At 38.9% G+C, this 23,742-nt stretch overlaps 2 protein-coding genes across 3 annotated transcripts; one reads left to right on the forward strand and one right to left on the reverse strand.

Moving 5' to 3' along the window:
• Window positions 1-162: 162 nt before the first annotated feature.
• LOC149017126 (protein RER1A-like) lies at window positions 163-8,912 on the reverse strand. The gene is made up of 3 exons (XM_089151452.1): window positions 8,089-8,912; window positions 1,162-1,342; window positions 163-1,063 (listed from the first exon to the last, which is right to left on the reverse strand). The coding sequence occupies exons 1-3, from the start codon at window positions 8,463-8,465 to the stop codon at window positions 1,013-1,015; spliced, it is 609 nt and encodes a 202-aa protein (XP_089007578.1). The 5' UTR covers window positions 8,466-8,912; the 3' UTR covers window positions 163-1,012.
• Window positions 8,913-9,848: 936 nt separating this feature from the next.
• On the forward strand, window positions 9,849-23,607 carry LOC149017127 (phosphatidylinositol 3,4,5-trisphosphate 3-phosphatase and protein-tyrosine-phosphatase PTEN2A-like). 2 transcript variants are annotated; one of them, XM_089151453.1, is made up of 13 exons: window positions 9,849-10,108; window positions 13,571-13,967; window positions 15,149-15,250; window positions 15,355-15,411; window positions 16,693-16,758; window positions 19,246-19,422; window positions 19,545-19,631; window positions 19,717-19,781; window positions 19,861-19,937; window positions 21,054-21,100; window positions 21,307-21,437; window positions 22,451-22,520; window positions 22,717-23,607. In XM_089151453.1, exons 2-13 carry the CDS (start codon window positions 13,572-13,574, stop codon window positions 23,269-23,271), a joined length of 1,830 nt encoding a protein of 609 aa, XP_089007579.1. In that variant the 5' UTR covers window positions 9,849-10,108; window position 13,571; the 3' UTR covers window positions 23,272-23,607. The 2 variants fall into 2 exon arrangements, with proteins under 2 accessions (XP_089007579.1, XP_089007580.1); XM_089151454.1 differs by lacking the exon at window positions 9,849-10,108 and adding an exon at window positions 10,119-10,577.
• The last annotated feature ends 135 nt before the right edge of the window (window positions 23,608-23,742 follow it).

The raw sequence follows: 23,742 nt of genomic DNA on the forward strand, positions 1-23,742 counted from the left end.
GAAGAGAAGAATAAGCGGGAGAAACCCAAGTTTTCGAAAATTGGAACAGAAAATATTAAGCGGGAGAAATCCGAATCAGCTTTAGCCTTTAGCAAGCTCAGTCGTGTAGGGAAGTCTGCTCAACGAGCACAAATAACAATTGCAAGTTTTCAACCCTTCAATCCCCTGGTCTGGGTGCTTAAATTCCTGTTTTAATGGTCTGTGTTGCTGTTCAGAAATAATGTTTTAGGCTGATACTTAACGGTTAAGATCTATCAATTTCACAAATTTTTCATCCAAATTGAACTAACCATGTAGTGGCGGCTGAAAACTCCCCCCGTATTTGCTGCTGATCCCAAGCCTGGGTAAAGGAAGAGACTTAGTACATTAGATCCGCAACATGACCGAAAAAATCAAGCCAAACCCTTTTACATAGATTCGATCATGTAGTGGAGACTCAAGTATTTGTTGAGAGATTTTTCCATCCCTAGAAGATAGTGATGGATGGTTAGTATTGAGAAATTTTCAATGGATACCTTACACTTCTAACTCATGAACTATCTTCTTGACACCATACATACGTCTCTCCTATGTTGCTTGTTCAAACAACCTTCTGCACAAATTTTACCAAAAAACTAGAAACAGCCTTCTGTAATCCACACGTCTCTCCCTTTACCCTCCTAAAATCAACACGGCCAAATACTTTACAAGAGAAAACAAAGACTGGATAAAAATATCATCTGTAAATTCTACACAGCAATGCAAAGTCTCATTTGGATAGCAATCTCTGCTCTAAATGCCTAAAGTATGGTGCGATCAATCCCACCAGCATTGGAGTTCGTAATAAAACTCTTGCCACTAAATAATAGAAGGGTATATAGGACAAATTTCATCTCCGAGAGCCCGAATCTTTGGCTACAGAATGAACACCTTGCCTGAAGAAACTTGGTGAGAAAGAAAAGTACATAAATAACAAAATGGCTAATTTGAGCTGTCTATTATCCACATCTGACTGTTCAACCCACCAGAAATTTCAATCTCGGCTTGCATCATCTGTTGCAACTACTTTCTTTCCAGTGTAGCGCTGAAAAAGATAAAGAGGGACGATGTAACAAAATAAATATTGGAAGCTGCCAAAGAAACGAATTCACAAGAATTACAACTGTAGGAGCCCAAACATACCCGTTTGCCAAACGAGAAAGGAACATATTTGTATTTGACCATGTGCAGTATCTGTTTCTTCATCGTGAGCATGAACAGCATCAACCAGTAGAAGAGTAGTACAGGCCAAAACACAGGCACATCAAATACAGCAAAGAATGTCATCACAAACGCAATACAAAAGGTTTTTGTGATGGAATACCTGTGGCAACGAAAGACATCCATCCATCAAATAAGGCCTAGAAACTGAACAGCTAGTTATTATTAATCTGTGGAGAAAGAAAATAAGCACAACACCAAAAGAGGAAAAAAATGTGTACCATTAAGGTCTCTGGTTGGTCAGAGAAGGGTTGACAAGTAAAGCAGCCATACAAGCCCCACACGCCAGGGACAGAAAAAAGAGGGATAATGAGGAAAGAATCAAAAGACAAAAAGATGCCAGGCTTCCTTACAAGATATCCGAAGTCAGGAGTTAATCCAATGTCTGATGAATTAGACTGACCAAGAATAGAACAGAAAATCATTGGATGCAAAATGGTGTGGAAAGAACTGATTCAGGTCACAGTAATAAAAATGACATAGATCAAACTTTAAAGAAGAAACGACCAAGGTTTCATTAACCCTGTAAACCATGTCACAGCCCATATCAGCCTGCAAAGTGGAGGAAAGATTCTTCCCAATGCTGCCGTAAGTTAGTTTTGATTTTCAGTTTTAGAAACTATTTTATTTCATTATGGTAGCTTATAGTTTAATTTTTTTCACTATTTGGTTTTTGGAGTTATCGGTTTTGGAGTATATCAGCTAGATTTATAGGAAGTTTTTATTTTAGTTGCTTAGCTTTTATTTAGAAGCTTCTCAAGCCTCTATTTTTTAGACTTAGTATATTGTGAAGCATAGGCTAAGCTATTAAAAAGACCTATTAATCGTATCTTACTTCAGATTGAACTAAAAGAAATTCAATAACTTGATTGAAGCTAGCATTTCAACAGCTGACATAGCTGTGCTTGAGAGGCCAAAGGCTGAGGTAGTCTACTCCACCCTTCTATCCCAGATTTTTCCCTTTCTATTGTTAATCATGTGGCATTGAACTGGTACAAGTGCTGCAATCGAAGAGTAAACCTGCTACTGAACAAAGTGATCGATCTTTTATTCTCTCCAGCCATTGAATATCAATTTTCAGCATTAATTCTGGCCCATCATCAATCTATTGCAGAGTGGTTCTTTGATGATCTGATGTTTACATTTGACCCTGGGTAGATTGGAGATGGAGATTTTACAAGTACCAGGATAAAAAAATCCGATTGGATTGCCCAATTCAGGCTGATCCTGATTCTGGCTACTCCGGTTTCGATCTCAAGTATTGGTTTTTGAACCCTGAAGAAGGCAGGACTACAATCTATAGAGTTTGCTGTTAGGAAGGGATTAACTGATATATTGATGGAAAGTGGAACACCTATTCATTGACTGGGTTAATTCTAATGAGGACTAGTCATGCAGGTCTCCAAAAATGATTGAGCAAATAAAACATCTTACTGTTGGTAAGCAGCTCATTTCAATGAACGCCACCATATCCAAATAATAAGCTGATCATATGGCCAAACATGAGGTAATGCAACCTAAATATCTGATTTGCATGATGAGCCAATGAGGATGCTGCTCTATTTTCATCTGGTTTCTACTTTCCATAGTTCTATAACTATTATGCAAAAATTAAAATGGACATGAATAAAAGCAGGAGTGCTAAGTTGGCTGGTTGCAAGCTTTAATTGCCCAACGTAATGCCTAGGGAGCTTGGTATGCTATATGAACTGACCTACACCAGAGGTAACATACAATTGATGACTAGGTGAGAATTGAGTACAGTTCCAAGGCTATGTAATTTTGGGCAGTCAACTTTCCAGATGGAACCTCAACAAGCACATTTCACAATCATAGTGCACCTCAAGAGAACAGACATGAGATTTAATTGGTCAATAGATTGCACTGCAAACAGGATGTTACTTCTCTAAGTTCAGCTTACTCAAGAACAATTCAACAAATCATGATGGACAGTTGGCTTAAAATCATTATGTTTATATGGCTCAAACAAGAAGCTCTATAAAATAATAGCAGATACATAAAAAAGAAAACACAGAAGAAAGCCTAGCAAGCTAAAATGCTGCATTCTACATGTGGCCCTTCTTGCTGCCTAACATCCTTGACAAGTCCTTGCAGCCTATAAATTCCTTTTACTTTGTAATTGATGTGCATTGCACGTAATACAGTTCTTTTGAGTACCTTAGGATCTGGGGGGTTGACAGCTCCAGTGATCAGCAACTGATAGAGATAAAAATCTCTGAAATCCAAATGAGCAATAGTCGGAGTTCCGAATTTGCATTGAAAGAGATATATCAGAGAAAGTATGGATTTAAGGCATGATAATATAGTGCTAGGATTGCCCAAAGTGAAAGGTGGCACACTCCAAGACTAAGGCTCAAAGAAGGAAGGATAACAGAGACTGAATCTTAAATGGAGGGAACTCTTGGGTCTCCAAACTGATCATATTTTTTTTGGGTGAATGAATAATATATTAAAAAACAACAACAGCACCACAGAAAAATAAAGGGCAAACAAGAAAGAAGAAAGAAAAAGGGGGGGGGGGGGGAGGAGGGAAATCAAGAGGGGGAGATGAAGGAGCAGCTGAGGCCCCAGAAGCTAACAATCAACCTATTTCTGGGGCTGTCAGCAACAGGGGGATGGGGGAGGGAGGACAATCTAGATGAAACATCAAAGAAGATGGCTTTCCAAATCAGATATAGGGATCGCGATTTGGTGGTCCATCTTCCAAGGTTGCACTCCCACCAAATGTGATGGATGGCGGCACAAAAGACTAGTTTGCCAAGGCGGTCGCAGATGGAGAGACCGGCATAATTCCTTGAAATCCAAAGCCAATCACGATCGAACCCATGTGAGCGCCTCAAGTGGGGCCAAATGGAAGCAAGGGCTCTATCCCAAAGGGGACGGGAGAAGGGACAGGAGAAAAATAGGTGGTCAATGTCCTCAGAACCATTCCAGCAAAGGATGCATCTAGGGTTGGCAGGGATGTGACGGCTGATGAGGAAGGATTGGGTAGGGAGGGCATTGTTGAAGGCTCTCCAAAGGGTGAGGGAATGACAGGGAATGTGACCTTTGAACCAAACCAAGTGGGACCAAGGGACAGGGGGATGGGGGGAGCGGAGGAGATTCCAAGCGGATGAGGTAGTAAATGCTTTGGAGGGAGATGGGGACCAAATGGAGGTGTCACGGGGTAGGCTGATCATATTAGTCTAACCAATCTTATGAAAAAACACTCCTGAGTCAAAAGAGGACGGAGGGAGGGAGGAAGAGAGAGTGAGAGAGCAGAGTATACATCTCACTCAATTGAGCAAGACTGCGCTAGTCTATGAACAAAAGCTCCCTTTGAAGGTTGAACTGTTCCCATCATGATGCATGGTTCACCTACAAACTCCTTGTTTCTATTCATTGGGAGCAAAGAGATCACAAACTCCATCAATGAGATTCCATAGCCTATTGCAGACCATCACATTTAGTTACTCTATAATGGTAAAAGCTCAACTGTTCCAGCTCTAGATTGTGTGATGCAATTGCATGAGACATTGATTACATATAGAGGCCTACATGCAAGCGTGGGATGCCCACAAGGTGAGGTGGCAGTCCAATGAGCTGAAGACAAAATCGGGGCAGTTATGAGTGGGACACTCATTTCCTTGGATTTCCCATTGCAACAAAAGAGGAGAGTACCTAGTCCATGAGGCTCCCAACACTGCAAGGTCTGGGAAGGGAAACGTGTGCTAACAAAATCACTAGGTTGCAATGGAGCAACCTTACCATTCACTGAGGTCCACCCCTCTCTTCAGTTTCACTGTAACAAATTCAATTTATAAGCTCGCAAAATGGGTGAAGTCAAAACACTAGGTTAGTAGTGTTAAGGTTTATATTTTGAGACTATTTACTTGAAGTCCATAAAAAAAAGAATGATTAGGATACTAGACATACACCACACCAAGTTGACCCCTATACACATTAAAACTCGAGGAAGAGTTTTCTTTTTAAGCCAGGGAGAGTTGATACAGGTAAAGGAAGCATTTAGGAAAACTAAACCATAAAGCAGAATGTTGAAACTTTGTTGATGAATCTGCAAAATTATACTTGAACGCTTGTTCTCACAAATACTGTCAATTGAGCTGAAACCGTCCAGAGGTACTTTCTTTAAGGTATTTAGACACCCCGATTTGTGCAATACGGGTTCTACAGTGTCTTCACCCCAAGATCAGTCAGCCCAACCTTTAAGGTTGCACCCCAGAAAGGTTACTTCAGGTGTATCAGGTAATGTTCACTGCTTGACAAAACAACAACAGGGAGAGAGAGACAGAAAGAGGAGGAAAATTCCGTACCTATAATGAACTCGGAAATGGCTTTGTATAGAGCTCCAAAGGCTGTGGGTGAAGGGTAAGGTCACCTCTCTTTGTTGAGGGTACATTTCAGCTCAGCTCCCTTCAAGAAGGTACTTGTCCAGGTGACCTTCCTACTGGAGAGTGCCTCTCTAATGGCATCTCCACGTAATCACCCAGCAGCGGGCTTTCCAGAATAGGGCCCATGACAAAATGGGCCTTCCGGATCAAAGCCCACGACCCAAGTCCCAAGTCATATGATATATATATATATATATATATATATATATATATATATATATATATAATCATGGTCAAGGTCACTATAGGGTTCAGGCAAATTAATAATACATGGGCCCTTACTATATATAAACCATATATAATCAGATCATCTCAACCCGATGAGGGACTAAATTAAACCATGGATAAAAGACACAATTAAAACAAATATTTATATAAAGTTTTAAATATATTTACAACAATAAATTTTATATAAATATTTGTTTTAATTGTGTCTTTTATCCATGGTTTTATTTAGTCCCACATCGGGTTGAGATGATCTGATTATATGGTTTATATATAGTAAGGGCCCATGTATTATTAATTTGCCTAAACCCTATAGTGCCTTATTTTTTTATATATATATATATATATATATATATATATAAATATATATATATATATATATATATATATATATATATATCTATGTGACTTATGATTTGGGACTTGGGTCGTGGGCTTTGATTCGGAAGGCCCATTTTGTCATGGACCCTATTCTGGAAAGCCCGCTGCTAGGTGATTACGTGGAGATGCCATTAGAGAGGCACTCTCCAGTAGGGAGGTCAGCTGGACAGGTACCTTCTTGAAGGGAGCTGAGCTGAAAGGTACCCTCAACAAAGAGAGGTGACCTTAGCCTTCACCCACAGCCTTTGGAGCTCTATACAAAGCCATTTCCGAGTTCATTCTAGGTACGGAATTTTCCTCCTCCTCTTTCTGTCTCTCTCTCCCTGTTGTTGTTCTGTTAAGCAGTGAACATTACCTGATACACCTGAAGTAACCTTTCTGGGGTGCAACCTTAAAGGTTGGGCTGACTGATCTTGGGGTGAAGACACTGTAGAACCCGTATTGCACAAATCGGGGTGTCTAAATACCTTAAAGAAAGTACCTCTGGTACGTTTCAGCTCAATTGACAATATTTGTGAGAACAAGCGTTCAAGTATAATTTTGTAGATTCATCAACAAAGTTTCAACACAGAACCGCAGTGACTAAGATTTAGAGAACAACAAGGCAGAAAAATATAGAAATTTAAAAATTGAATAACCAGCCAACCAATAAGGCTGAAAAACTGGTCAAAGACTGGTCTATATCTAATGTTATCACAAGGTATCTTCTTCATTCTACGATGATGATTTGATATAACGGCGGCATACTAGCACCCAATATTTCAATTTTGTGGATGCAGGAGACACAGTGCTTAAGGAGAACATGGTACACCTTGCCCAAAAAAAGCTTCAGTCAGATGCCTGTCTTTTCTACATACTAATGTGCCATGCTTGTTACTTATTAAGGCAGTTCAGGACACATCCAGTATTATCTATTCAAGCTTTCTTTATTTGATTAAGGACTTTAGTGCAATTGCTACAATTAACTTATCCCACAAGTGTATTAATGTCAGTATACATTTTCTCACCCTTCCTATGAACTCATCAGTCTAAAACTGCCTCGCCATTTTGTTCAGCTGAGAGCTGATACTTGACATAAGGATGCAGAGCTGACCGGGGGGCGCGGAGGAAACGCCCCTCTCCCCCCCACCCGGCCCCTCTCTCCCGCTACCCCCGCCGGAGGAGCTCTCTTCTCTTCTCCTTCCGCGAAGGGGCGCCCACCGACGGGGGAAAAAAGGAAAAAAGGGTGGGAGGACGGTAGCGCGGTGGCGCGGATCGACGTCGAGTGGTGTTGCGTCTCTTCCCCGGGAACCAGCGTCGGTTTCCGAAGCAATACGTTCCGTGGTTCTGACTACATTTTTGGTACTCAATTGGTGCAGGATGTTGCTCGTTTTCACAGGTTTGATGCTTTATATCCATTATCCAGTACCGAATATTGATAAAAAAGCTGGTCTTGTTTTAACTTACAGTTTAAACACCTTTCTCCCTTTAGACCTTCAACAGGAACAACAACGAGAGAGAGAGCATTGGCAAAATCCCTTTCTTCCCCTGGTTCAGTTAGCATATCGTCTTATTCTTTCTTCTAAAAGCTGGTCCCTGTCGATGGCCCTAATAACTTCAACGATTAAAATCAATACAAAATCATGCCGTTGTTGTAATATAGTTAGTTACACGAATGAACAAGATACAATTTTGTCACATCAACAGCACACCCAGCCCGTTCCCCATCTGATTACTCGATGTCTCGGAATCACAACAAAAGAAAATAACGGAATTCTACGTTTGATTTGTGGTATGACTTAGAAGAAGGCCATGAATTAGACAGAAAAAGTGAAAGGTGTGAGAAGCGCACCAGAATTTGAACTCGGGAAGACGGCGAACAAAAGGGCGGAATTCCTCGGACGAAGTGGTAGGAAGAGTAGGGCCATCAGTGAGTTCTTGAATCTCGGGGTCAACCTGAGGGGAAAGGAAGGCAATGAGGAGATTGAGAATGTAGATGCCCAGACCATAAGAGACGACGTAGAATCCTTGGAGGAACAAAACACGGATGACGTAGATGCTTGCAATTACGGCGAATGCGATCCAGCGCCTGAGGACATGAGGAGTTGATTTGTCCAAAAGATACTGGTACCGACGAGACGCTGAAGAGATCCGCTTCGAAACCACCCAATCAGGAAGTTTCGACGAGAAATCGCCTCCGCCACCGCCAACGGAGGCACCGGATTCCATGTTTCGTACCTCGTCTTTATTTCTGCGCCCACGCGGATCCTGTGCTCCAAAAAACAGGTATGGAGAAGGGGAACACAAAGATGCGAAGTGCAGGTGCGGTCGTATTCATGTAGTTCTTGAAAAATGAAAACACAATAGCGTTGGAACCAAAACCAATAGGAAGAACTCGGACCATTATTGAATTGGTTTAGGGTTAGGGCTAAGTATGAATCATGTGATTCTACCTGGAAATCATATTATTCTTATCCGAACTCCTTGATCTTAAGATGAATTAATGGTTTTTTCTGTTTCCATCAATCTTCTAGTTCGATATACAAATCAATGATTTCCCTACAATTTTTTTTTTTTTTTTTCGAGGCAGAATTTTTGCTACAAAAACGCTTGATGCTTGCTCCATATCTGTACATCCAGATTAGTATTGATTTTGAATTTTCTCAAATCTCAAATGTACGAGAAGTTAAACTCGTGACCTCATGCTTTATAAATTATAGTTCTATACTTGACTAACAATACGACTACGCATTCAAGTACAATAATTTTTTCCATTCAACTTCTTTAGAAGAGAGCAATACTTCAACTTCTCCCTCAATATAATATATAGACTCGGTACAACCAAACAACAAATACTGCATGAAGAGAGCTCGAGTTACTGATGAATAAAAAGATAAAGATGCTGACTACAATGAGGGTAGCAATGCTCATCATATTGGGCATCTTATGCCCATCACAACCTAAGGTGACAATGATACTTGTGATAGAATCAATGCTAATATTAAACTATAAATTACACAAAGTATTAACATAATATTTTGTAAATGCATACGTAATTTAATATCTATATAAGAGGAATAACTAATTGATACACGTGAGGCTTCACCTTGGCCTAGTGAAATCCAAATCCTTGAACTATGAGATATTAGGTTTTGCAAATTGAGCCAACTGTTTCTTCTTTTCTTTTTGTTTGCCCTAATGAACTATTACAAACAATAGCTTCACGCTTATAAAATTGCATGAACCATGTAAGGTGCCAAACAATTACGAGTTCAAGAAATCTGCAATAGAATTAGCAAATATTGGAATACAATGAACCAAGCAATAAATTTTTATTTTTTATTTTTTAGTTGCAATTGATGTTTTTTTTAGGGGCGAACTAAGAATATGGAAACCTATTCACTAAGAAGTGTTCCTTACTATTAAGTAAGCAAACTGTGGCAAGTTTTGAAGTACATACTTTTGTTTTTGTAGGTTTTTTTTTGAGTTGAACCCATGGCTTATCTATTGAGAAGCAAGGTTCTTAATCATTCTACTAACTGTCAATTGGTTTGAATTACATACCTTAAATCTCTAAAAGAAAAGAAAAAAAAAAAAAACACGTCGGATTGGAAGTCAAAGCAAAAATCCAGCAAATTTGCGTCGACCGATTGGGGTATAGGATTTTAAAATGGCGTCTCTGAAGTTATAACAAACTTTCTTCTCCCGGGATACCTTATTTGCTTTATGCGGCGATTACAATTTTAATCTTTGAAATTACAACAGCTCTCACAGTTCCTTGAAACCCCTAAAAAGGATCGGACGATTTCCCTGGATATAACTCGTTCCAACCTCTGAAATATTGTTTTAGGAAAAAGTTTATCTTCTGTCGGGTAAGAGATTATATTCAGAAATCTGAAGTTTCGCAATCATTATCCGTTTATTTATTTTGCTTTGATTCTCAACTGAGTTGTTTTATTTGTGCTCGAATTTAATTATTGCTTCTAATTGTTGTGAGCCTAAGTCTTAGATCTTTACCTACTAATCTGTATCTTTATGATCACCGGATACTGTATTATTTTTGACGAGCTGAAATGGCCTACTAGAAATGTTAAGCTGAACTAGTATTTCAATGGCAAGCGCTGGGATATCGGAGGTTTTGGTATCGGTGGAACTGGGGATTAATCAAATAAGGAAAACGGTATATTTTGAAGGTTTTGTTTCTTTCTACATGCCTTGTCTAGCGGTGGCATGAACGTGTTGTAACCTGTGCGATTACGTTGGAGGTGATGACCTGAACTTTAATCATCCGATAACCTATAGTTCTTTGATGAGCCAGTTTCCTCACCTTTAACCTATAAGGTATGTAGTTGAACCTCTTCTATCTCTCTCTTGAAGGGCAATGTAAAATAATTTTATCGGTACGAGTCAGTAGGGTATTTTATATCCGTAAATCAAAATGCCCATGTCTTAGAAAATATGTAGTTCATTTCCCTGCAACTAGTTTAAGATCTTATCTTCTTGAAGTTGTGATTCAAGTTCTGGTTGTTACTCAAAGTTTCACCATCAAACATGCTGCTGCCAAGCAGCCAAAGTTCTATAGCAATAACAGTAGATTTACAAAATCCCATCCCCATGATTCTCCTTCTAATCCTCCATAACCTCAAACTTTAAGTCATCCACAAACCATTCTAGCCATATAAATCGTCCATATGTCACTCAAATCTTCACCTTGCCTCGTTTGATAAACTCAATCCAGCTCTCCCAGCCCAAGCACCTTACTTGAACCCTAAGAACCTCTATCTCATGTTCTTTTGGGAAACCCTAAAATCCACCCAATGCAAACCCACCACCACCACAACAAAAACAACAAAAAACCTTTTTCAAAATAATTGGGGTCGGCTACATGGATCCTTGCCTCGCTAATCAGCTCTATTTGAGGCCATACTAGTAGATACGAGGCCTAGGTATGCATATCATTTCTAACCACTTTTCTTAAGGTTGTCTCAAGTCTGCCCCTAGTTCTCCTAATTCCTTTAATCTAGATCAAACCGCTTCCCACATAGGGGCATTTAAAGGCCTCCATTGAACATGACCATGCCACCTCAATCAACTTTCTTGTAGCTTGTTATTTATTGGAGCTACTCCTAATCTAGCTCTAATATGATTATGTGTTTCCTTATCTTTCCTAGTTTTGCTACTCACCCATCTTAACATCGTCATTTCTACTACACTGAGTTTATCCATATGATACTTTGTAATAGTCCAATACTTTGCACCATATGTCATAGTTGGTTGTATGACAGCTTGATAGAATTTTCCTTTGAGCTTTAAAGGACTACGTTGACCACAAAAGACCTAGACATACCTCTCCACTTCATCCACCCTATTTTGATTCTTTGGGAAACATCATCCTTTATATGACCTTTTATATTTATGGTTGTGCCAAGGTACCTAAAATAATCGCTTTGTGGGATCTCCGTCTCATGAGTCTTACCACCTTGTCATACGTTCAATCATCACCAAAATTACAAACTAGATATTCTATATTTGTTCTACACTTTTGATTCCAAATTTGCTTTCCATGATGCTAACTTGGTATTAATCCTTACTTGATTCTCATCTATCGGAAAAAATATCATCAGCAAAATGTGTACACCAAGGAACCTCATCTTGAATGTCTTTGGTTAAATCATCCATTATATGTGCAAATAAATATGGGCTTAAAGCTGACCCTTGATGTAGCCCAGCTTCCTAATTAATGCTCTAGGGATGAAGATCTTTCTTACACTCTCTACACCTTTCCATGAGTTTCCTAATAAGGAAATAGCTTCCATTGTAGATCTTCCTTGCATATAACCAAACTGGTCCTCTGTAATAATGGTTTCTTGTTTCAAATCCACCATCACTTTTTTTTATCCGTATCTTGATTTATTCGTATCCTCCCATAGCTGGAAGCTTCATCCAAGTCCCATCCCTAGATTCCAACTTGATACCTTAAATTCCCACATTCTTCATTTTCTGGAAACCTGAATCCCTAAACCTAAATTACTTAAATTTCAATTCCAGCAATATTTCATCATCCTCAAAACCCCAAACCTTCATTATAGCTTCCTTTACACCTTCCTAGCATAACCAACACATCAAACCCTAACTCTAGATTTATCTAGAAACCCAGTTTTGACCCATTTAAATCTGGTAGTTGACTGAAGATCTTAGCCACTGGTTCCTAGTTGATCTCCTGCCAAATCTAGGACTACATCGTTTACTCTCTTTAAGTTCAATGAAGCCCTCTCAGAGAGAAATTAAAACAAAAGATTCGGATATCCTGAAATGCAGCAAGCTAGAATGGATACAGTGCAATTGTGTCCAATTTCTTTCTCAGGAAACCCTGATCTATCAATGAACATGATTCAGTTCTGTCCATTTTCTTTCACATCAAACCCTGGTTTACTTATTGCAAGCCTTGGTGCAACAGTTTAGTTGTACCCCAAAAACCTGCAGTAGTGGGGACCTTGGGCACTCTTTTGCTCTCTTGGCTCAGTGGTTAAGTTGTGCTATCACAACCTGTTGGTTGCAGGTTAAAATCTTGGAAATGGCCTTTCCTGCAAAGCAGGGGTTAAGGCTGTGTACATTTGCCCCTCCAGACTCTTCAGTAGCAGGAGCCTCATGCACTGAGGAACTTCCCCCTTATTTGTTTCTTTCCATAAGAAGGTTTTGCTGCAGTGCTGCTCCAAATTCCTATGTTAGTGGTCACCTCTGCTCTTGCATCTTGTATGGGATTTTACATCACAGAAATTTCTTCAAATTGTTCATTGTCACAGAACTTTAGAAGTAGAAGAATACTAGTCGCTGACCCGTCGATATTGCCCAAAACTCACATTTACATACTATAATACTAAGACGGAGTTATGGGTTAGTCTATAACTTGTGCTCACCAATGATTCCTTCTTCCACTATGCTCAAAAGAAACAAGCTGTTTTGGGAAATGTTAATGAAATAGGGCTGACATAGCCTTTCTGACAGTCTTTAACTATTTTGATTCATGTCAAGTCAAATACAATCCCGATAATATACTTAGCCTTGTGATGTTAATAATTGAAGAGATTAATTATTAAGTTACACAGTTAACTGCTAAATCATTCAAGTAGGACACCAAGGATTCTAATAGTTGAGGATTTGATTTGTAATGTTCAACATTTTATATGATGTGGATATCTTTCTTATTTATCTTGTGCTTCCATTCTCTCTTCTTCACTTTTTGTTATTTTCCCCTTATATACTTATAATCTATGAGATCCTGCATAAATTGGGCATCTGTATGACATGCTAATACATGGGATTCTTGATGATAGAATGGATTCACCATCTTCACCCCCAGTTAAAGCTCCAGATACTCAACCTGCCGCTCCTACTGGACAAGATACTGCACGAGATGCCCCGTCCCTTCTGTCTGCTTCTGGCATATCATCATGGGCTAGAAATCTGAGAATTTCTCAACCTTCAACAGCTGGGCAAGAGGACTTGAATGCTGGGAAATCGGGATTTTCACGTTTCACCAGTGGGTTTGGAATGCGTTTGTCTCCTAAAGCTCCTTCACCTGATGAGAGTGCTGATGGTGCCTCAAGTACTTCACAGGCTGGTGTTTTTGGATCATTCACAAAAGGTTTAGTTGACTCATCTATGAGTGCTGTGAAGGCTGTGCAGGTTAAGGCTCGACATATTGTCTCTCAAAACAAACGAAGATATCAGGTAGCTTCAAGTGTTTCTGCCTTCTATTCCCCCCCCCTTTTTTCTGTTGAGACTCTGTTGATCAAAGTTTTCTTCATTTCCATCTAAATTAACTTTTCCCTAAATTGTTTGATTCTGTCTATAGGATTGATAATTGATAGTAATATCTTTGAAAGGTCAAAATGCCTATTAAATTCATATTTTGCTCATATGTTGGTTATTGAAGCATCTCCTATTTACATGAACTAACCATTGTGTCTGTTTTGATGCTCCACCTAGACTTGCTGTTGAGTTCTGCTTTTAAAAATTTTCAAAGTGGTGGACATACAACAATTTCCAGATTCTCTTTTTGTGCAGCTGGATGGGTTTGTTAATAGAGCTTAGTATGTTACTCGAGTGGATGTTCAAGAATCAGGTTTATGTTGTCCTTTAGAGTTGTTGAACTTGTTTGCTCAGAATAATTAGAGAACAATTTATGGATTACTTTATTAACTTTAACAATGTGGGGATTCCGTGGAGGTGAAATTTACCATTGGTTATTGGCCTCACTAGTTTTGGCTGCCAGCTGTGTAACTCTGCATATATTGACCAAGGGATACAGCCAAGCAGCTATGCATGGAAGTAGCTTTCGTTTATGCTTGTTCTTTAGTTATATATCTAGTTTCTGTGTTACCACAAGTTGCTGGTGAATTTTATTTCTTCTATAAATGTCCCTTAAAAGTTCAAATTTCTGAATAACTTGGTACTGTTGTTAATGTTTTCATAAGTCAAAGCCTTCATATGGTGGTTCTGGGAAGAACTAGTACAGCAGTTCACGGGCATACTCATGGTGTAGTTTCGAATCTGCATCTGTATTATTTGTGTATGATGATCCTTTGATAGAAGGTACTATAGAATCATGTTTTGATTGAATGACTTGTTTAATCCCTTTGAATTGTTTAATTATTAGATGGTTCCATTTTACTGTCGCTTTTGCAACTATTGTAGCCTTATTGCATGATGCAAGATTTTAAATTCTTGAATTTATCACATGACGACTCAAATAAGTATAATAGCCCTATCCCATGCTGATGTATTTTATTTGTCGTATATCATTGTAGGATTTCCCTTTTCCATACCAGATTAATGCCACTTCTGAGACATGGTTCTGAGATGTGGTTTCCTTAGCATTACTGTCATTGATTCTAATTCCATATGTCCAGGAAGGAGGATTTGATTTGGATATGACGTATATCACTGAGAATATTATTGCTATGGGGTTCCCTGCTGGTGATATGAGCTCTGGTTTTTTTGGATATTTTGAGGTAAATGATCTTGATGGTTTTTGATGCGTGTTTGATAGGCTAGATTCTACTGTAATTGTTGAATCAAAAACTGCATTTGACTCTTGAGATTATATGTAATGCAGGGATTTTACAGAAACCATATGGAAGAAGTGATCAAGTTTTTTGAGACCCACCACAAGGTGATGATGCAAATTTTGTTTTATAATTTGTAATTCTTAAGAAGTTTCAGTGTGGCTGTCCCATGTACTCTGTGGTGTTTATTACATGGAATAGTCCCTGGATCTAGTGCTTTGTTTTTATTGCAAGATTATGCCATCTGTAGTCTGGATACAGAAAATTCTGGTTCACACTACTTGGAGAGGTTGGATAGATTATTTATCAAACACTGGGGAGTTGGTGCCAAATCACCATAACTGCACATGAAAGAGTTTTCTTAAGAATTGAGAAAATTTTGAGAAATTTACAGCGAGTAGAATATTGGATGTGTTTGTCAGGGAATAGAGAAGTTGGAGTTGTGATTCCGAGACAATTTGATAATGTTTAGTACAAACAAGAACAACTTACAAGTCAGCCTTTTCCCAACTTAATGAGGTGGCTACATGGATCTAAACAACAGAAAGTAGGAAAACTGGGGTCTAAACTGCAAATGTGAAAGATGAGAGATGGGTAAACGAGGGATAGGAACTGTAATGGAAAAACAAAAATGAAAAGACAAATGAGAGATGGAAAATAGAGAAAGAAAATGGAAGGCGGAACTAAGAGGAATGAGACACAGCCCAAAAAAAGTAAGATGTCTGCTACATGGATCCTTGCCTTCCAATAAGATCTATCCCAGTTCATACTTGGAATAATACCTAGACTATGTATGACCTCCCTCACAGTCAGATAATGTGTAGCGTTTGGTTTAATTTAGCTTACTCAGGTAATAGTTGAAACCAGGAAACTTTTTAACAATAGTAGAAATTTTGTTAGGGAAATTACGGTAAGCATTCAGTTGGCTTTAACATGAAAAAGGACCAAAGGGGAACATGAAATAAATGGTGCATGCTAAGTTTTGATGGGAGTTCTCAAGGGTTTTAGATGGGCTTATGGGATTTCTCCACCTGTGGAGCTTAATTTCATGGTGAGCAAACCATTTGAACTAGATATGCATTCTGTTGGGCTTTAACATGAAAAAGGACCAAAATGAAATGTGAAATAAGGGGTGCAATTAGGAATGCTGAGTGTTCTAAGGGGTTTAAAATGGGCTTTGGGGATTTCTTCCACCTGTGGTGCTTAATATTATGGTGAGCCAAGCAATTCGAGCTGTAGATTGTTGATACTGCGTCATGACTTTTTATCATTCGTATGATTGCATTGTACTGCTCCATTAGTAATCCATCTGGGAACCATTTATTTTTCCTTTCCTTTTACCATGAGTTATATCTAGTCTTCCTTGCTAACAAGTCTTATCTCTCCAGGGAAATTACAAAGTATACAATCTGTGTTCAGAGAGGCTGTATGATGCATCATTATTTGAGGGGAAGGTTTGTGCTATTCCCATAAATAATTTATGTGCTTTTATTTGCATGTTTTCAGGCCTTTTTTGGGGGTGGGGGCATTATAGTTGAAGCTTAAACACTGATGGCTCTTGTGATTTCTATTTTTTATGTTCAAGTATCAGGATTAGTTTAAATGTGCCAAATAAGTGTCTTTTGTCATTGCATTATCTGTTATACCGATCGATTATCTTAACATGCTAAAAGCATATTGTTTGAATTTTCGACCAGCAATGCTCTCCTTCCAATAATATTGTGATATATTTCAAATTTCAGAATCTAAGGAATCCTGCTTTCATCTGTCTTTTGACTTTATTTATCCAAGATTTATTCAAAGAGGTAACTAAGTAAATATTTACTCACAAGGGTGAGCGTAGTGAAGAACTGAATATTTGAGGAGTCGAGAATCTGCAAATTCCTCAAATGCTGTGTTGAGCTTGTAGAGTTACTGGCTTACTGCAGAATGTCAAATGGCATGTTCAACATTGAGGAGTTGATCCCTGGGTTTTCTATATCATAGGCCACTTTAAGGGCCTAAACTTGAGATATTAGGATTTCACATGGTATTAGTAGTTATATTGCCACAGTTTATTTTTGCCATAGTTGTTTTAGAATACATTACCTTTTTGGATTGGGAAATATTCCTGTTAATAACTAGATTCTTTTAATTGTTTAGTGGATCTGATGTAGCTGTAGATTGTAATGGATCAGCTGGGGCGACAGTTAGGCGGGACCTCTACAGAATCAGCCAATTCAAGTAGGCCAAAACTGACAGTAGGCCCCACTTCAGGGTTAGAGTTTGGGTAGATGATGGGGTTTATGTCAAGTCGATGCGGAGGAGAATATGTGCTGAAAGTTATAACTAAATCAGATGGTTAAATTTGAAATTATGGAACATTACAAGTAGAATTAGGGGTTGAAGAGTAATTCCAGGGCATTGGCTGGGTGGATGGGTATGAAACATTGATTGAGTCTCTCTTAGGTTAAGAGAAATTTCAATCAAAATTTCAGCCGGTTTTAAAGGTTAAAAATTTTCCTAGGCAAAATTCTTGCAAAACAATAAAAAAAGAGAACTTGTGAACCCTCTTCTAGAAGGTGGTTGTATGTCTTCAAAACCATAGATTGTTTGTAATTGAAAACTTAAATAAAATTGGATATGTTGGTGTTAGGTTTAATGGAATTCTTAGGCAGCAGCTAGGATCAAAGATTCAAATGAAGGGGATGAATTATGGAGGCTTTGGATAGATTTTGGGTGAATTCGTGTTAAACTATGCGTGATTTGCCACTTCGTTGGTAACCACACTATGTGGGGTCCACCCCAGATTCACTAAGATCTGATTTTATTTTGCTTAGAGTTTATTTTATTTCCTTGGCTTCTACTTATTAGATTCGGAGATCTCTTTCTATTTTGTTGCTGTAATCTATTCGGGAAGAAGGTGTACTACTTCACGTGTATATATATATATATGTGTGTGTGTGTGTGTGTGTGTGTGTGTGTGTGTGTGTGCACGTGTGTATCATGGGGAGAGGGTTGCTAATTCCAACTTTCATTCCTCCATCTCTTCTTCTCTTCAGCTTCTTACTTCTCTTCCTTCTATCTTTTGTTCTTTCTAGCTATTCAATTTTATTTACTGTTACTCGGTATCAAAGCCATTGGGACAAGGCTTATTGTTGTTGTTGTTGTTACTCAGTATCAAAGCCATGATACAGATACCGTTCTGAAATTGGAAAGTTGCTGATTTAAGAGTTGTCTTTGAGGATATTTTTTATTCTACCTGTTGCTGCTATTTTTGTGCTGTTCTTAGAGACTAGTTTCTGCTCCAGCTATGATGTAGACATTCTTAGCATCACATCAAGAAGGATTAAAGTGTTTTGATAGTGAGATTATGATGAACTTGCCTATGGTTGGGTTTTTTGCAGAATCTCTAAGTTCATTTTATCTCACCAGTTGATGATGTTGCAATTTTGAATCCCCTTTGAAGACCTCATATAGTGCTTGCTGTCCATGCTTCAACAATTTTTACCTGCCTGAGGTTTTGAAATAAAATTTTTCATGCTAACTTGCATCTTTTTCTGTGATTCTTTGAGCCTGTTTTTTTTTCTGAACCACCACCCTGATCTAGTTGGCATGAGAGCTGGGGCATACAGTACCTCTCTATAGGATCCCTTTAAAATCCCGGTGCTTCAGCTCCAATGCATACTAATGTTGGGAGATCGAAATCATGTTCACCCTGAGAAGTACTCTTTCAATGGCTAAAACTAACCTATCTCATTAGATTCCAAGCTTGTAACAATAGCCTGAACTAGTTACTGTTAAATTTTTTTTGGGGTGAATGAGAATTAGTTGTTGTTCTTTTGAAGTTGGGATTGAAGATTGACATATTGGATTTAGGAAGCTATTACCTCTGTTGATCGGTTATAATAAAGAGGCTGCTTTAAATATTTTCTGTGTCTGAATGTTCTATGCATCTCCAGGTTGCATGTTTTCCATTTGATGATCACAACTGCCCCCCTCTTCAACTTGTACTATTATTTTGTCAAAGTGCATACTCATGGTTGAAAGAAGACATTGAAAATGTGGTTGTCGTGCACTGCAAGGCTGGTATGGCAAGAACCGGATTAATGATTTCTAGCCTTCTTTTATACTTGAAGGTGAGCTGTGGCTGGTTGCTTTAAGATGTTCGGCATAATGGATTCAAAAAGATTTTATTTATTAGGTTGGTGGTCTTCACCTTCTATGACCATAAGTTAATACCATGTGCATCTCCATGCAGTTCTTTCCCACGGCTGAGGAGTCAATTGACTACTATAATCAGAAAAGGTGTTTGGATGGAAAGGGGCTAGTTCTTCCAAGTCAGATTGTCAGTCCTTTTACTCTATTTAGAAATAATCTCTTTAATGGATATATGTCATTTTTTCCTATCTAATAAATACTTTAATTTCTAGAGGTATGTCAAATATTTTGAGTGCATTTTGAAGAACTTCAATGGGGAAATTCAACCTGGACGACGGTATGAAGCTGTACATTAATCTCAATTTAAATAGCTTTCTGTTCTTTTACGTGATTAGTGACATCACATTTTGTTGCAGGTGTATGCTCAGGGGATTTCGACTTCACCGATGTCCTTATTGGATTAGGCCTTCAATAACTGTTTCTGATCATAATGGTTCGCTTTGACTTGTTTAGTGGCCTTGTTTCTTCTTTCTAGGATTTAATGCTCTGAACTAATAACATGGATGTTGTCTTAATCTTTTTTTAACTTTGTCTCTGGGAGATCCATTCTCTCTCATGACGAATTCTAACTGCCCTGAGTTTTTGTTCTGATCCTACATTATGTTTTTGCAGTGGGTGGGACCAAAGGAAATTCTTGTTTTTCTGTAGACAATACTGGTGGGAGTGCGACTCAAGACACCATAGTGGAGCCTTGCCAGAAATTGGGCTGGGAAATCCCAACATGGCCCCAGCTTGACCCAATGGGTTAAGCAACAAATGTGTATATGCACGGGGCTATGAAGCTGAGTCCAATACTCATAGGAGGTGGTAGTGCCCAAAGTTTACCATCATATGCCAACGCAGAGTTGCTCTAGCATTAAGACCCACACCTCCTAGTGAAGAGGTTGTGGGTTCGACTCTCGCTGAGGCATCTCCCCTGAGGATGTAGGCGAGGTGCGCACAAGCTGGTCTGGATGAATCTCAGCTCAAAAAAAAAAGGTTTACCATCATACTTTGGGGTTGAGATGGGCCTGTCTGGATCAGCTTAACACCTCAAATCCTTATCTGACCTAGCCCAAACTCAGCCAGGATTTATCAACACTTAACTGTCCCATGGGCTGAATTTCCATTGGGTTTTCTGGGACCCAGGTTGCATCTGTAATTACTAGTTATACATCAGCATTCATTTATCCAATTTTTTTCTCTTTTTTTGCCTGCGTCACCAAGAGGGACAGACAAATTGGGTGGTGATTGCAATCTGATGTGTAGGTTGATCATCTTTTCAGTTTCATGAATTAGTTATCTTAAATAATTTTTGCCTTCAACCTGGTGTTGAACTCTATGGTAGATATCTTATTTTGTTCTTGTTATATTGCTTTTTCTCCTTTCCCCAACCATTTTGTTTAGTAACCTAGGAGGATCGGGCAAACCCTTAAGTGAACCTCACAGAAATTGAAGCATTTATTCAATATCTTTCTTCGTGTTTCATTGCTAGCTTGATGTAATTATCATATATTAAGATTGGATTGTGTACTCCCAATGAACTTTGATTTTCTTTCTTGCTGCACAGGGATTCTCTTCACTACCAAGAAGCATCCAAGAACAAAGGATCTGATGGTAAACCTCTGACATCTTTATCTTCAAAATAAATAAAAAGGACCTTGTGCTCTCTTTTCCTCCCATTCCCCCCAGAAGGGGAGGAAAGGGGAAAAAAAAAACATTTTTCAGTAGTTCAGTAATGAATATTGCCACTAGCATGTTATAAATCGCACTCTGCCTGCATTTATCCATTACAATTTGCTTTCGCTGTTTTCCTTATGCAGCCAGAAGATTTCTGGTTTTCTGCACCAAAAAAAGGAATCATGGTCTTTGCGTTGCCAGGGGAGCCTGGTCTTACTGAAGTAGCTGGAGACTTCAAAATCCATTTTCATGACCGCCAGGGAGATTTCTACTGGTCTGTAAAATGCGCCTTTTTTGTTAGTGTTGGTCTAACTATAATGATCATAAATTGTTAGTTTTCATTCAATTTATCTGTATTTCTAATTCATGGGAAGTAGAAATCATCCCATGGTTGGTGGACCACAGTTGTAGCCTGAGGTAAGGTATTGAAACCGCCTCTTGGCAAAATTGTTGGGTAAGGCTGCATAGGAAAATCGCTCCTCCCCTCCCCCCCCCCCCCCGCTGGACGGCTTCGCTTGTGCGGAAGCCTTCAACACTGGCTTTAATTCTTAAAAGGCCTAATTACCCCCAGCTCACCAACTTCCCACACCTGCCCTCACACCACTACCCAAAAGAGGGGAATGAACAAATATTTACCTTTATCCTTTAGTTAGCTTTTTCCTACTTTAACCTAGCCCTTTCATACCACATTTTTTAGTTCCCTTTCTTATCCTTTAATGTACTTCTTATTTACAATTCTGCCATTGCTCATATAACTTTCAATATTTTTACTATTTTCCATCTACGCACTTGTTTTTAGGGGGGGGGGTCCATGGTGAACCCAAACAGGACTTGTACCTCAGGATTGCATCAATGGGCTGGTGGGGAGAGGGGTGGCTTTCAAATGACAAGAGCTGCTTATTTTCTGGTGGCTTTTGACATGGGAAGCCTGCCCTTGACTAATTACAACATGTCACTGGTGATTAATCTGTTGATGGGGGCAGATAAACTAATGCAGTTTTCTGTCTGAATGTTCACAGTTTGTAAATTAACACTGATTGAAGAAAAAAAAAAAAAAGATGAGGCAACGCTTGCTTTTCATAACATTGTAAGCCATTGCTGTTGAGGTCTGCTTACAAATTGTAGTGAAGAGGACCAGTTGGTCCTTAATTAATTATTCGGTACCCAATTTGAGGATTTCCCTTTCTAGCATCTTGCTTTCTATTGAAAATTCATATGCTCAGTACCTCAATTGTTTCTTCCATCTGTTTGAAACTAACATGCAGCCCAATTCCTCTCTGCTTTCAGCTGGTTGAATACAACAATGACAGAGAACAGAAAAATATTGCAGGTCTCTGATCTTGATGGATTTGACAAGGTAAATAAGATTCTTTCCTATATGAGTTGAAAACTCATGAAATTGACCATGTTTGGAGGCATTCAGATTCATAGTAGACTACCAAAGTAGAAACTGAGAAGACAATTGTTGTTTTGCTGCATCTGCTATTTATAATTGTGCCTTTTCGGTGGTCCAGTTGTATTGTCTTAATAAGCATGTGGTATTTGCTGTGCAGAGGAAACTTCCTTCCCCAGGATTCCAGGTTGAGGTTGTGATGGTAGGGTATGATGACACCAAGTTGACAATTCCCAAACCTGAAATTGCCAACAAACCATCCGGTGGAAGCTCAAGCACTGTTTCTGCCCTTGCAGATGGGGGTGTTGTGGCTCCTGACCCAAGAAAAGATTCTGAAGGCCAAGATAAGGATGATAAGGATGATGTATTCTCAGACGGTGAAACAGAAGAGAGTGTATCTTCAGCAAGCAGGCAAAACCAAGCAGCTTCTGGGGAGGGAGGACCTGCTACATCAAGTGGCCAGAATCCTGAAACTAGGACTACTCAAGACCAGATTGCAGCAGTGACACATGGAACTGAACAAGTTTCATTGAGAAGTGAAGCAGTCCCCGAAATCCCATATGCTAGTAAAGTGAAAAGTGACGAAGTTGGTAGTAATGGTGGAATTGCGTCGGGTACCCAAGTGCCTAAAATGGACTCAAGTGACTTCAAGCCAATTGCTGCTGATGCTTCTGTTTTCACTTTTGGAGATGACGAGGATTTTGATAGTGAATGATCCAGGGCCAGCATTAATGTTCGAAATTTGAGTCTTATATGTACATAAGTGTCCTGTATGTAGGCATCCCTTCAGGAAGTTGATGTCCATTTCAATTCTTTAGTTGCATTTTTAGATAAATTCAGATTGATTGTTACCTTAATAAGGTTTGATATTTGGGGAACAGAGATGTCCATTTTTCCCATTTAAGTGGGAAAGTTCATCTGCTTGTGTATCTGTCTGAATAAGTTGGAATTAGCCGGAAACGATTAAATCTTGTCTTGTCATTTGGCTAATGCAAGATTCAAAATCAGCCACATGTCACGATGAATTTTGAAACATGGAGTACACCCTGGAAAATCCTCATTGCATTTTTCTACTTTGTCTACTTTGTGAACTCGTTGAATTGTTTGTTTAAGCTGCGTTTGTTACTTGGAATAAAAATGGAGTGGAAAAATTCTTTAAAAAAATATTTTTTTTTTTTACTTTTCC

Source organism: Hakea prostrata, chromosome 4 (assembly GCF_041222555.1).
Source record: "Hakea prostrata isolate BN-2017 chromosome 4, UWA_Hpros_2, whole genome shotgun sequence".
Taxonomy (NCBI): Eukaryota; Viridiplantae; Streptophyta; class Magnoliopsida; order Proteales; family Proteaceae; genus Hakea; species Hakea prostrata.

Excerpts from the sequence above, each read along its gene's own strand:
- LOC149017126 (XM_089151452.1), bottom strand. The coding sequence starts at position 8,465 with ATGGAATCCGGTGCCTCCGTTGGCGGTGGCGGAGGCGATTTCTCGTCG. Across the intron at positions 1,343-8,088 it reads CTTCCCGAGTTCAAATTCTG|GTATTCCATCACAAAAACCT; the intron begins GTGCGCTTCTCA and ends TCGTTGCCACAG. Across the intron at positions 1,064-1,161 it reads CTTTCTCGTTTGGCAAACGG|CGCTACACTGGAAAGAAAGT; the intron begins GTATGTTTGGGC and ends TATCTTTTTCAG.
- LOC149017127 (XM_089151453.1), top strand. The coding sequence starts at position 13,572 with ATGGATTCACCATCTTCACCCCCAGTTAAAGCTCCAGATACTCAACCT. Across the intron at positions 19,782-19,860 it reads GAAATTCAACCTGGACGACG|GTGTATGCTCAGGGGATTTC; the intron begins GTATGAAGCTGT and ends ATTTTGTTGCAG. Across the intron at positions 22,521-22,716 it reads ATCTTGATGGATTTGACAAG|AGGAAACTTCCTTCCCCAGG; the intron begins GTAAATAAGATT and ends TTTGCTGTGCAG.